The sequence below is a fragment of the Cervus canadensis genome, chromosome 8, assembly GCF_019320065.1.
Source record: "Cervus canadensis isolate Bull #8, Minnesota chromosome 8, ASM1932006v1, whole genome shotgun sequence".
In the NCBI taxonomy this organism is placed as follows: domain Eukaryota; kingdom Metazoa; phylum Chordata; class Mammalia; order Artiodactyla; family Cervidae; genus Cervus; species Cervus canadensis.
In genome coordinates this window covers 9,588,457-9,603,125 of record NC_057393.1, presented here as the reverse complement: position 1 = coordinate 9,603,125, position 14,669 = coordinate 9,588,457, and the positions used below count along the sequence as shown (strand labels likewise).

The window sequence follows — 14,669 nt, the reverse complement described above, 5'->3', positions numbered from 1 at the left end:
TGAATATTAGCCTATAATTTTCTTATAATATCTTTGTCTTTTATATTAGAGTAATGTTGAGTTCATAAAATAAGTTAGACAGTAGTTTCCTTCTTCTGTTTTTGGAGAAAGTTTGTGAAATGTTAGTATTGTTTTTTTCTTAAATGTTTGGTAGAATGCACCAATGAAGTCCTATGGGCCTGACATTTTCTTTGTGGAAAGGTTTTAAACTACAGCTACAATTTTTTTTTTTTTACTAGATATAGTATTGTTTGGGTTATCAATATCTTCTTGAGTGAGTGTTGATAGATTATGGCTTTAAAAAATCTGTCCATCTTATCTGAGCTGTAGAATTTATGTGCATGATTTTGTTCATGATATTTCCTTATCATACTTTTAACGTCTGTAGGATCTGTAGTGATGCTCCCTCTTTGACTCCCTATGTTGGCCATTTTTTGTCTTTTATCTTTTTTACATTAATCAGGAATGTAGACAATACCTTACTTTAGTGCTTCTGAGTTGTCAGCTTTCTATAAATGGCCGGCCACTATTGAATGCCAGCCAATTCTAGCTTTCTGTGATAAGGGAGCAGCTAGAAGGCCCAGGCCTCGACTCTGCTTGAGGTTTCCCAACCTCATTACCTTCTGTGGTGTCAGTTCTGGCCTAATTAAACAAGTCCCTCACTTCACAGAGGGAGTTATATTTGTCTTCTGGGGCAGCTTGGTTGCTCCAAGGGAATCTGAGAGTGCGACTGGGCTTCGGTTCAGGCTTGGCTATTCTGCTGACCCAGCGCTCATCTAGCTCTGCAGTGGCTATGGGGTGCTCTTGTAAGCTGGGGAATGGAGGTACACATCAAAGCCAGAAAAACTGGCTTACCACACAGCTTTACTTTGATCTCTGCCTCTGCACTGGTGGCCATGATGGCCCTGTTAGGAGTCTCCAAGACATACACACATTTGCTGAGTGGGAGAGTGGTTCTCTGGACATGTTCATCTCTCCCTTTCCTTTTCTGCTGTGCTACAGAGGTGATTGGTGCTCAACCCTGTCTGGACCTGCCTAGTGAGAAACTCCACCAGTTCTTTTGGGTTTTTTTAATTTTTAAGCTATGCCATAACTTGGCCAAGCACTTTATCATACACAGTAGCTCATAAAGTCAGTGTCAAAAACATGTGGAAGTAGGAGACTTCCTTGGCGGTCAAGTGGTTAAGACTTCACTTCTCAATGCAGGGGTGCCAGTCAGTCCCTGATTGGGGAGCTAAGATCTCACATGCCTTGGGGCCAAAAAAAAAAAAAAAACAAACAAACAAACCCCAAAACACAAAACAGAAGCAATATTGTAACAAATTCAATAAAGACTTTTGAAAAATGGTCTACATTAAAAACATCTTAAAAAAAAAAAATCACACACACACATGAAAGTAGATGGGCTTTGCTGGTAGCTCAGTTGGTAAAGAGTCCTCCTGCAATGCAGGAGACTGGGGTTCAGGTCAGAAAGATCCCCTGGAGAAGGAAATGGCACCCCACTCCAGTACTCTTGGCTGAAAAATCCCATGGACAGAGGAGTCTGGTGGGCTACAGTCCAAGAGGTCACAAGAGTCAGAGTCAGATACAACTCAGTGACTAACCATCAAATAAGACTTGGAGGCGTCTTCCGCCTAAGGTCACACAGCCAGGAAATCCTGGACCAGGTGTCACACTCTGATCCTTCTGAGACCAGAGCCGGTGCTGTGACCCATCCTCCCCATGCTGAGTGGCTTGGATGCCCCAGCCCTCCGTCCGCCTCCATCACTCGGAGAGTGGGTCATGGCAGAGCCAGGTCCATCTCTGGAATTCTTCACCCAAGCTGACCCCTCTTGGAGGAAGATGGTTGACTCACAGTTGAAATCACAGCAGATGGGGCCAACCAGGGTTTCTAAAGATCATGAGGCAGCAGCAGCAGCTTCCTCTAGTTTGATGGACAACTTTTTAAATGGAACCAGACTCTGACACTGAGTCAAGCTGCTCTTAGCGACCCTTTTATTTCTCATTCGAAAATCGTGTTTGGAGAAGGCAAACACTTCTTTGGCTTGACGTTTTGCCCATATATGGACTACTGGTTGATCCTGCTTCGGTTCAGTTTCTCTGCTCTGTTTATGTCTCCCATTGACACGGATCCACCAATGATAACAGAGGTCACTCATTGCTTTTTCATCTAAGCTGCACAATTAAGGCTTGTCCCTTGGGCTTCTCAGTGTGGTCTGTGTTCCCACTGCCCCTCTGTTCTGTTTACTCATCTGCAGAATTAGGCAAGTCCTGTGCCCAATCTCAGATCCCACAATCTCCTTCTCTTGCTGTAGCGTGTTGGAATGAGAGGGAGAGACAGGGATTAGATCACAGAATGTTGGAGCAGGAATAGACTTCACAGCTCATTCTAGAGGTAGTTGGCCCCATTTTGCAGACGGGGAAATGGAGACCACCCAGTAGGCTGTGGCTGGAACCTGGGCCTTCTGGTGTCCAGGCTAGCTCTGGACACTGCTCTCCCATGTTGCTGTCCCAGCTGGGTAGACCCTGGAGCCCCTTTCTCCAGTGTGTGGAAGAAAGCAACTGCTTCTCATTTTAGCTGGAAAAACCCATGCTCATTTTCATCCCTGATGTAGGCAGATTCTCCCAGGCCTTTGCGGGAAGTAGAAAGAGGAAGCGAGGGGATGATTTTTAGTGGCAGGGCTCTAGTAATTGTCCTTCTTGTGAGGTTCTCAGAATCTCCACACTTCCCTGGGGTTGCTGGTCTTGTTGGAGTTAAGCCTCCTCTTGGCCTTTCTCAGGGAGCAGGTCCAAGGAAGCCCAGAAGCACTTGTTTACAGCTGTCTCTGGGTGATGTTTGCCAGGTTCTGAGTTGGGGAGGAATGTTTCTATCCCCTTATTTATTTCTCCCATTGGAGACCTCGGGGAGACACACCAGTTAAATCACCACAACTATGTGGAATCCTGGGAGGACAGCAGATACGTTTGGGGCCAGTGTTAGGTTGGAAATGTTGTATATTTGCTCAGGTTTTTCTGTGATTCGTACACTCTATGGAGAAAGTTTAGTGTCTACGCAGAAATCACTTTTAGTCTGTGAGCCTCAGTGTCTCTAAAGGTTGTTGTTGTTCACCTGCTCAGTTGTGTCCGACTCTTTGTGAACCCCATGGACTGCAGCTTGCCAGGCTTCCCTGTCCTTCACCAACTTCTGGAGCTTGCTCAAACTCATGTCCATTGAGTCGGTGATGCCATCCAACCATCTCATCCTCTGTCAACCCCTTCTCTTCCTGCCTGCTGTCTTTCCCAGCATCCAGATCTTTTCCAACAAGTCAGCTTTTCACATCAGGTGGCCAAAGTATTGGAGCTTCAGCGTCAGCCCTGCCAGTGTATATTCAGGGTTGATCTCCTTTAGGATGGACTGGTTTGATCTCCTTGTAGTCCAAGAGACTGTCAAGAGTCTTCTCCAGCACCACAGTTCTAAAGCACATGGGAACAATATCCAATTTTCCTCTTCCACAGGAAGGGGATCATGAGGGAAGGTTTTCTGATGGTACCATATGAAAGGGTCCTGAAAACTAAGATAACAAAAATGATGCTGCAGTAAATTTGCTGAGTTAGTTGATCTTGTCTAGTAGTTGCAGACCTTTTTAACTGTACCTTAGAACAATCAAGCTGTGCATAAAGGGAGTGGATTCCAGCCCTGAAATAAAGCAGTGCAGAGTCCAGGAGCTGGGACAGAGAGGGGCCCTTTGTTTTTTGATGGTCTCTCACTTCTAGGAAGGAAAGTTGGGAGAGGCAGGCTGGTCCCCAAGATGTCTCTGTGCCTAGGGGTATAGAGCCGAGAACTGAGGTCCCTGGTGGGGTCACACGGCCGCTGGGGATACCTGTGGATATGCAGTTCCAAGAGACATAGAGAATTTGAGAATGTCACAGGTTTCACAGCCTGGAGCAGTGGCTGTGCCCCAGGCATGGAGGCATCCTGTGTGTGTGTGTGTAAGAGTGCATGTATGTGTGTATATGTGAACATAACTGGGTATGTGTGTGAATGTAAGAGTGTGTGTGTATATATGAAGCTGTGTTTCTGTAAGAATCACATGGAGTTTGTATATATGTGTGTGCATGAGTGTGTGTGGATGTCTTTATATATGTGTGTACCTGTGAGTGTGTGTATGTGTGCATGCTCATGAGTATGAGAGTGAATGTGTGTATATGTGTGTGTGAGCAAGTATTCATGAAGGTGTAAGTGTAGGTGTGGGCTTGTGTGTGTGTGTCTGTGTGTTGGGGGTGGGGTGCACAGACCCTTTGTTCATGAGGGGCAGTTTTGCAGGCCAGTGGTTTCCTTTTAAACTTCAGGCTTCTTGTGAACCCCATTGTGTGAATGGTGAGGAAGGCAGACCAGGGCCTCTCAGACCACCTGTAGTGAAGGATCAGGGTTCCTTTCCTTGTTATTTCCTCCCCATCATGGATCAATACATTCATAGAATGCGCTAAAAATGAATTACTACCAAGATGTAGTAATGAGAAAAGACAATAATAAGAAAAGACACAACCAGCTCTATTAAAAAATTTTTTATATTTCTCTGTCAAATTTCTTTGTAGGTTTCTGGAAACTCCCTGTGAGTCCCTTCCCCCCAGGCTGGGTGGCAGTGAGGCTGGCAGAGCGCTGGGTGCTGCCCTAAGCTAGACTCATGGCCGAGGCAGAGAGGAGGGGAAGGCAGGGTGTGGGATTCTTGGCTGCAGACTGACCTGGAACCACTCTGCCGTCCAAGCAGAGAGACTTGTATTCTGGGGTATGACCAGGTGGCACAGGTTTGGGGTCAAAGTAAGAGGCTCAGACTGCCTCTGCCACTCAGGTACCCACAGAATGGGGGCTCGGTACCCTGAGTCTCCAGTAGCTCATTTCTGAGTCAGGTGCCATGGGTGCATGCATCGGGTTGGTGGCAACTAACTTCTTGCCTTCCTTGAAACCCTATGTGGGATCTGTGATAGCTTTGTCTGAAAGTGGCTTTGCAAATGCCCACGGTATGGGGATTCCCTAATTATAGTGCATATGTTTACATAGAGAATTTTGGTCATTGGATTTTTCCCTTTTTTCCCCCCAGTAGAATCAAGGCATCTTTTGGCCTGGGATGTCCTGGTGTGGGAGGAGTGGAGTGAATGATTAAGATGGAAAACTGCTGTGGGGACAGACAGTGGGGAAGACACTATCTGTGCCTTTGCCTTAGTGCTTTTTCATAGTAGCCTCTTAAATCTCTAACGTCTGATGGGTATCATCTCATCAGAAACAGCTTCAGCCCTCCCCTCGACGGTGGTGGTATGCTGAGAAGGGCTGCTCTGTGGTTCTGGGGGAGTCAGGGAAGGGACACTGGTGGATGGTACCACGTCAAGGTGACCCTTGGGCGATCCACTGTTTGGAATACTAAAGGAGGCCCAGGTGTCTGCTGATGCCTCTGGTTAAACATTTTCGTGATGAAACAGTTGAGACCAAGGAAGCCCAGCAAAGAGGTCATCTTTGGTGGGTATTGGTGTCTTATATGGGGCTTCCCTTATATGGGGCTCAGTGGTAATGAGTCCACCTACAATGCAGGAGTCATAGGAGATGTGGGTTCGATCCCTGGGTTGGCAAGATCCCCTGAAGGAGGGCATGGCAACCCACTCCAGTATTCTTGCCTGGAGAATCCCATGGACAGAAGAGCCTGGTGGGCTACAGTCCATAGGATTGCCAAGAGTCAGACATGACTCAAGTGACTTAGCACACACGCACATGCATCTGAGTGGGAATTTCCTCAAGTGCGGGAAAGATCTTTGTTTCTGAGCCCAGGTCTGGGATTTTGTCTTCACCCTCCTTTAGGTTTTCTGGTTCTTCTAACCCATAGCACAGAGCACAGGATCTTTAAGTGTCTTGTCTTTGTTTCTGTTCTTAGGTCAGGAAGATCCCAATAGTCTGCGCCATAAATACAACTTTATTGCCGATGTCGTGGAGAAGATAGCTCCTGCCGTGGTTCACATCGAACTGTTTCGCAAGTAAAGAGCGCCTTCCTTTTTTCCCCCAGTCTCCGAAGCTCCCACGAAAACTGCTGCCATAAGCAAAACATCAGAACTATTTCTGAGACACTTTAGAGTATCACTGAATACAGTCCTACAAGAAGATAAGCTCTTCTCCCTTGGGATATTTTCATGTTTGCCTATTGAAATCTACATTCTTGACCCTTCTACATGTTTTTAGAGCCTCTGGTTCTGAAGAGATTCCCTAAGAATATTTTCTAAGTGGAATTTGGGGATGCAAATAAAAGTCAGTCTAACATTCTATTTTTTTATTTTATTTTATTTTCATTCTATTTTTTTAAAGTTTAGTAAAGCCATTGTGCAGAGTAACAATTGCTAGTAACAGGTGTCTGTTGCTGTTATAGAACCAATGCATCAATGTGTCAGAGGGTCGATTTTAAATGTTTCAGCTTTAACCGGGTACTCTTTTTGGTTCTAGGCTTCCTTTTTCTAAGAGGGAAGTGCCGGTGGCGAGCGGGTCTGGATTCATCGTGTCCGAAGATGGACTGATTGTGACAAATGCCCATGTGGTGACCAACAAGCACCGGGTCAAAGTCGAGCTGAAGAACGGCGCCACCTATGAGGCCAAGATCAAAGACGTGGACGAGAAGGCGGACATTGCCCTTATCAAAATCGACCACCAGGTAGGTGGGTTTCCCACCTGCAGGACCAAGTTCTCAGGTGCCTTGGCTGATGCTTGGCTAAATCCGGAGAGGTCCAAAGACACCAGAGCTCCCTGATTTTGTGAGTTTCTCAAGTGGGACCGAGCCAGTCAGGTCTGGATCAAAGGAGAGCATTTGGGAGATGCTGAGTGTGGTCTCGGGTGGGGAAAGGGTGGGATCTCATGGAAGCTTCTTGAATAAGCAGGCTATAAGATCAGGGTTTTAATAATAATGTTCAAAATTTTTATCAAAGCAGTAGGCTTATAAAGAAGCAAAGCTAATGGATTTTGTCCTCATAGCACTTCTCAAAGCTTTTCTTATGCTAATATGCATGGGACCCTCCTGCAAGAGTGTGACTCTGAACTACAACTATCTGAGCGTAGATTTTTTTTTTTTAAATTGAGATGTAAAGAGCTCAGTTTGGTAAATGGCTTGCTTTCTGTTGAAATATTCTCCTTGTAGTCATTTTTGTTCTGTTGATTTGTTTAGCCAAATCTTCATGCGTGCGTGCTAAGTTGCTTCAGTTGTGTCCAACTTTATGCGACCCTATGGATCGTAGCCCGCCAGGCTCCTCTGTCCATGGGATTCTCCAGGCAAGAATACTGGAGTGAGTGGGTTGCCATGTTCTCCGGAGGATCTTGCCAACCCAAGGATTGAACCCACGTCTCTTGCGTCTCCTGCATTTGGCGGGCAGGTTCTTTACCGTTAGTGCCACCAAGGAAGCCCAAAATCTTGGCTGAAATCAAGTCCGATTTTTATTAGACCATCAACAGTTCCCACTTGTTGGTATGTTGATAACAGAGGTTTGGTTTGCTAAGCGGCAGGTGCGTGGTGAGATTTTCTGGTTTCTCCACACTTTGTCATTTTTCAGACTTCATCTGGAAGGAGGAATTGGGATAGACTGGAATCTTGTTTCTGGACCAGGAAAAGGTCATAGCGGAGAGGCAGAGAGTGGTCTTCTTTTCCGGCTCTCTGGGCCCTTTACCCGATCTGAGCTGTGAGGTCAGACCTCAGTGAGATAGCACAGGCTGTTTTCGTTTGTGCTGTTGATCAGGGCAGAAACAGGCCCTGTGCCCAGCGTAGGTAACTGACCTTTAGAGAGGTCTCGATTGCATACTATTTCTGTTAGGTTACCATGGGATTTCTGTAACAACTCATCTTTCAAAATGTGTTTATGGGTCACAGTATAGTCATACTAACTTTACTTGATAAGCTCCAAAACTGGACCAGGCTCTGCCTTCATTTATAACTTTCACCTATTCGGTCAATGGCTTTTATCATTCCCGTTTTACATAGGAAGGAATAGGGATTCAAAGAGCTTAAGTCACCTGCCTGAGACCACATAGCTAATACTGTGGTGAAATTATAGCCTCCTAAGCTGGCCAGGGGGCTTCCCGCAGAAGACGCGGTTCTGATCCCTGGGTCGGGAAGATCCCCTTAGAGGAGGGTATGGCAACACACTCCAGTATTCACGTCTGGAGAGTCCCATGGACCGAGGAGCCTGGCCGGCTGCGGGCCATAGGGTCACAAAGAGTCGGCCACGACTGAAGTGACTGAGCACACACACGCAAGCCTGCCAGGTTCCCCAAGTGCCCAAGCCCGTGACCATGACGGAGGGATAAAGCCTGACCTTTTGGTGTGATGAGATGGCTTGGCTTTAAATAACCCACGGGGAGGCTGGCACACCCCGGTGTAGGATCATACAGCTCGCAAGGTGTCCAGGATGTGGTAGTCTCACCGGAAGGAGGCTGGCCAGAATAGCACATCCTGTGGCCACACGCAGGACTCAGCTCCGCCGAGCCCTGGGGAGGCAGCCAGCCGTGCGGGCTCTCTCTGCAGGCAGGGTGCTGGTCTGGACCCTGCGTGAGCTGCTCCCGCTGAGTAATCTCATGTTTGGCACGCGTGGGCGCATCCCATGCAGCTGCTGTGGCCGGGGGATATTCTTTTCAGCTTCTGAGCCAACGTGGAGAGTGGGTTCTCCTGTCATCCCTGGCAGGTCCCAGCAGGATGTGGATTATCTTGATAAACCAGCTTTGCAGGGTGTTTCTGACCTGGCTCTTGCTGTTCCCGGGAGGCTAGTCTTCCTGCCAGCAGCAGGCTATTTGAGATGAGTTTCTAGCCCCAGAAAAAAGAGCTTGAAAATTTAAAGTCGAACTAATGTGGCTTTGCAAAATGGAATCGGAAATGAAAGGATATTAAATTGCAGACACCCACACAAGAGACTGGTTTCCACTGACTAAACTGCTTTTTTTTTTTTTTTTTTTTGCTGATAGTAGTTGGAAATGGGGAGAGTGAAAACATCTCTTCCAGCTCTTTCCATTTTGTTCCCTTAGTTGGAGGATTGATTATTTAGGAGAGGGGGGCAGGGACTGGTTTGTAATGAGGCTCAGTTTGGGAGGAGCCCCTTGATTCAGTGAAGACTACTGTGCCCCAGCACAGGATTTTATAAATGTGTCTGCAGTGCTGGGAGTGGGGGAAGGAGCGGTGAGCTTACCTTGCACCGTGTCACCTCGGGGGCAAGAAACAGCAGGGAATCTCAGAGGAGGCAGAACAGACCCAATAAAACTTGGACTTGAGGATCGAACTCATTCTGAATGCCGCTTGCCATGTGAGGTCATGGCTGAGTCTCCCCAGGGCCATTTGCTCATAACCCAGTGAAACTGGGGTGACTGCCCGCCACATACACGGGCCCAGTGGTCAACTTGGTGTCTTATAATCTGGGCCCATTTCCTCCCCCAGGGCCAGGATTTCACGTGAAGGGCTCTCCGTCACTAACACCGAGACCCTCCTTCCTGAGTGTGCTATTCCTGCCACTTTTAATGAATGGAAATTACTAGGGACACCTGTGGTCACTGCCCACGTCTTCTGGGCGCAGAGGCCAGCATCTCCTTCTGGATCTATTTCTGAGCCCCCTGGGCAGTCTTGTGGGGGCACCAGTCACAGCGCCCCTCCCAACCCCTCTGGGGCCATGGGACACCGGATCCATCAGACCAAGCAGATCCTTCGCTTGGAGCAGTAGCTGAATGCCAACCGCAGGAAAATGACATGGGGAAGCCAGTGTGGCCCCTGCCGCCGGGACCCCCGGGCTGTCTGAGCTCCTGCCTTTTCAGAGCCTGATCAGCCAGCCTACTTTCCCTTTCATTCTTCAAGGCCCCCTCACATCTTCTGTAAACCCGCCTCGGCTTGAGCTTGCCAGAGACATTTCTGGGCTTGTGACCAAAGAGCGTTTTTGCTCCTCACTGCTGAGCGACTTATGTGCACTGACTTCCCCTGCTGAGTCTGAGCAGGGGAGAACCTTTGGGGGGAACCTCCCTGAGCAGGGTGCCTGCCTCCGCCAAGCTGGCGAAGGAGGGCGTCCCCTCCAAAGGCAGCCCGCCTGCCCAGACATGTCTTTCCACTGCCCTTTCCTCAGGGCCACGGACGGGGGCCAGCATTCGCCTGGGGCCCGGGGGGTGGTGCCAGCTGCAGGAAGGAAGGATAGTGTGCATGCAAACAGTTTAATAGAAAGCAGCTTTGAGGGCAAACTAGTTCAGCCTCAGATAAAAACGGATTCCAAAATGTGTCGAACATGACGCTGGCCGTGTGTGCAGGACACTTAAAAATTTTTTCTCCAGAGGCCGTGTTTTGTCCATGCAGCATTTTTTTTTTTTTTTGCTGAGTAGTTCAGGAAAAAAGAGAGAGAGAAAAAATATATATTTGGTTTCTTTAGGTCAGAGTGCAGGACAGGAATAAGTACTGGGGAGATACTGAAGAAGGTAGGAAACTTACTTTTGTTGCAGCTGTTTTTCCAGCTGTGTTGGTTAGGAAACAGGAAGGAGAAAAGCATCTGTCCCCTCCGCCCTGACCCCCAGTCCCAGGACTGCAGCTTTCAGATCGGGTCCTGTCTGCCTCTATGAAGCCCTTCACACTCTCTCTCTGCTGATGGAGAAATCTTAACGACTTAACCAGGGACTTGAAGGTGCACCCAGCCTGTTGGGGGTCCCACTTTCCCCTCCTGCAACTCTTCTCTCCACACCTCCCCCATTCTGCTAACCCTCCACTACTCCACATCCCCCGCCGCCTCCCACAAAGCAGGGCTGTTCTCTGGGGCCCCTGGTCTTGCCTTCCCCAGGGTGTCCCCCTTCTAGCTCCTCCAAGGGTGACCTTCCGTGTGTGCGTGCTAAGTCGCTACAGTCATTACAACTCTTCCCGACCCCACAGACTGTAGCCCGCCAGGCTCCTCTGTCCACGGGGATTCTCCAGGCAAGAGTACTGGAGTGGGTTGCCATGCCCTCCTCCAGGAATCTTCCAGACCCAGGGATCGAACCTGTGGCTCCTGCAGCCCCTGCATTGCACCTGATTCTTTACCGCTGAGCCACTGGGGACGCCCCAGGTCCTTCAGGCCTCAGGTTACATTCTGCCCCGGAGAGTCCTTCCCTGACACCCATCCAGGGAGGGTCCGTGTCCCTGTCTCCCCCTCCTCACTCGGGGGACGCGTAACCCCAGAGGGGATCTCATGTCACTGTTCATATTTCCCTCCCAGTTGTCGTGTTTGCTTGCGGATTTCAGTTTCTCTCTGCCGCTGGGGTGTGAGGGCCACGGCCGTCTTAGTCACTTATCATGTTGTAAGGGCTCAACAGCCGTGCACAGAGGGTGAATTCAGAGTCCTCCGCTCGGAGGAGGCAAGGCCGGCTGCTTGTGGAGTTGGGGGGGGGGGCGGTGGGGCAGGAAGGCACTGGGGCTCCTGCAGTGGCTGCTCCCCACTTTCAGGAGAGGAGGTGACCCCACAGCAAGCGGGCTGCAGGCAGCGCTTCCACCCCCACCCCAGACTCCGCGAGGCCGGTGCTCGTCTGATCCTGCAGCTGGGACAATGGCCTTGCCAGGCCCCGAGGGCTCTGTGGTCCTTGGTCCTGCAGAGCCCCGGGAGCAGTGAGGTTTCCTGTGGGCACTTCTCCCTGACGCCAGCACCCCCAGCGGATGTTTGGAAGCAGGCTTGTCCCGTCTTGTGAAGTGGGTTTCTTCCTGCACCTCCAGGCCGGGCCTGCAGCATCCGCGGCCATCTTTGGGCCAGGCGCCACCTACCGCTGTTTGAAGTGGCTGAAGGTGACACATCTGGGCTTGGGGGGCTGCTCTGTTGCCAGAGGGTCGTTTTCCTGCTGAGCTGGCTGCTGGGGCCAGAAGAGCTGACACCTCCTGACTGTGAAATGTAGAACCCGGATGGCTCTGGGAGAGTGAGGGTCCCAGACCCTCACCCCCGAGTCTCAGGAGCTGCTGAGTGGCTCTCGTCTCCCTCCAGGCCTGTCTGTCAGAGCCTGGCCTGCTGGTGGCGGGCCTGCCCCGACTTCTCGGAGCGAGGAGGGTCCAGGTGACCCGGGGACGGTGGCGAGGGAGGGGACGGGGTTGCGGGCGTGACTCATGCCCCCTCCCGCCCCCACCCTCGCCTCCAGCCAGCTCTCCTCAGACAACCTGATTGTCAGAAGGCGCTGACTCAGCCGCCCGAGCTTGTCCAAAAGTGAATCAGATAACACAGGGCCCGGGCTGGACTGGCTCCCCGTCTTCTGGAGCCTGTCACTCATCCTCGTAAAGTAACCAGGAGCTGGAATGCGGCTCCCAGTACCATAGCTACCCTGGTATTTTGTTTCTGTGTTTTTCCATTTTGAATTCTTTTCTCCACTCCCTCCGTCCTGGGCGTTCTGTGGTCTCTCCTCTTTTTTTCTCCCTGAACTGAGAGGCTGGCATTGCATTGGCTAAAGAGGCCACAGACTCTTCTCGATGTTAAGAGGCTCCTGTTACCGTATTGATTTTTTACCATTTTTAGGGGGATGCAGATCAATATTTCATCAGATGATGTTCATCCAGACGCTGGGTTGGAAGCTGGCATTTTTGCTCTGGGTCGGCCTTCACCCAAGGGCTCATGGGGACGAGGCTTCTCGTTGTTCTGATTGCAGCTTCTCATGGAATGTGAAAATATTTCAGTTCCCCAAACCATCAAAAACCAGAGCCCTAGTGTGTTTTCTGGCCCCATTTCAAGAACTTAGTTGATTGTTAAGGAAATTCTTTGGCTATGTTTTTCTCTTAATATGGTAATGCTTTTTTTTTCACTTTGGTGATTTCTCTTCAGGGAATTCAACCAAGACTATTATTTATGGTTCTGGCAAAGCAGTTCCCAGGTTGTTGGGAGTGAATCTGTAGGTGTCCCATGGGGAATGTCCCCTTCACTGAGGGGGAAGGCATGCATTGGTTCCACTTGCTAGTTTCGTTAGTGTGTATGTAGCAGTGTGTTGGGACCTGGGGTTGGCCAGCTGTGGCCTGCAGTCCAAATCCGGCCCTGCATTTGCTTTTGTAAATAAAGTTTTATTGAGACACAGCCATGCCCGTTTGCTTTGGTAGAGTCTACAGCTGCTCTTACTGGTCAGCAGCAGAGTTGAGTAGTTGGGATGGAGGCCACCTGGTCCATGAAACCAACAGTTATTACTTTTTGACCTTTCACAGAAAAAATTTGCCAACCCCAGTGTGAGATGATTAACACCTTGCTCCAGGGGAGCCAAATGTGCTTGGACTGAAATATGCTCTTTAGATCCAAGTGAGGTGAAGCCCGAGGTAACACAGGGGAAAGGGCAGAGAAGCTGATCTCATTTGCTCTTGTGGGGACTGTGCTTCTTTGCTGAAGAAGATGCTTTGGTCTTGATGGATTAAGCAGAGAGAGGCCTTAGTTTTAACCTCTTTCTCTATAACATTGATAGGAATTTGTGAATTCAAATTTTGTGAATTCTGAATTATTATCTAGTTTTAAATCCTAATGGTCTGATTCACTCATTGTTTCCGTTATTCTTTATTCATACATGGTGTCTATAAATATTTATTAAGCATCTATTTTGGGGACTTCCCTGGGGACTCAGACAGTAAAGAATCTGCCTACAATGCAGGAGACCTGGGTTTGATTCCTGGGTTGGGAAGATCCCCTGGAGAAGGGAATGGCAACCTGCTTCAGTATTCTTGTCTGGAGAATCCTATGGACACAGGGCCCTGGCAGGCTACAGTCCATGGAGTCACAAAGAATCAGCCACGACTGAGCCACTAACATAAACATCTACTTGACTAAACACTGTGTTGAAGATATAAAAGCAATGGACAGAAGCCATGGAGCTTACTGTTTGGTGTAGAAACAGGCAGACTGGAATAAATATGGTGATTGGTTCAATGAAGGAACAAACAGAGAAAGCAGTAGGAGGCACTGGAGGCTGGGGTGCCCTCTGAAGCTATTGTAGGCTTGTCTGAGCAGATAACATCCATGCTGAGTTGTGAAGAACAGACAGAGCCAGCCAAGGGAAAGAGTAGGGGGGCCTAGAGTTGCTTCATTTTCCTTTTCTGCCCAGCCTGAGGACGTGGACCTTGGACCAAGTGCAACCTTATTTCCCAGTGAGTTTACTAGAGGCTTCCAGAACACACGTTAACTGGTTCCTCCACATATTGTCTATGTCTTTTATTGGCCTTGGGGTTCCTGGTCGCACTCTGGAAAGCTCCACTTTCTTATGCAGTCAGTCTCCTGAGAGTCTAGAAGTCCAGAGGGTTCATAATGAGCTGGTTGCCTCATTCATGGCAGGATGGAAGTAGATTCCCAAAAGTGCTTTCCTAAAACCAACCATTTTCCATGGCAAGGCATAAATAAGACATTCTGGTGAGTTGAGGACTGGTTATTCTAATAATTGTGCTAGTTAATGAGTCACTTTTGTTGAATAAGGCACCACAATCTGATAATGAGAACATGTGACTCATGGTATTTCCCTCTTTGCTTTGGCTGCCAGGCGACTCATAGAAATCATTGGCCCTGTGGCTAGAATATTTTTTATGCTGCCATTTTATGTCATGAATATGTAAGAATTAATTTATTGTAATAAGCCCTGTGTCATTGACTAACCCAAATTATTTTTATGTAAAGAAAGTTATACATCTTTGGGCTTCCCAGGTGATGCTAGAGGTAAAGAACCCACCTGCCAACGCAGGACC

At 48.9% G+C, this 14,669-nt stretch overlaps 1 protein-coding gene across 2 annotated transcripts in view; it reads left to right on the top strand.

The window, feature by feature from the left end:
- HTRA1 (HtrA serine peptidase 1) overlaps window positions 1–14,669 on the top strand; it is a 57,267-nt gene that overhangs the window by 23,891 nt on the left and 18,707 nt on the right. For both annotated transcript variants that reach the window (XM_043475231.1, XM_043475232.1), the window contains exons 2-3: window positions 5,901–6,000; window positions 6,461–6,665. In XM_043475231.1, the coding sequence (XP_043331166.1) occupies window positions 5,901–6,000; window positions 6,461–6,665 (305 nt within the window). The remainder of the gene's footprint in view (window positions 1–5,900; window positions 6,001–6,460; window positions 6,666–14,669) is intronic.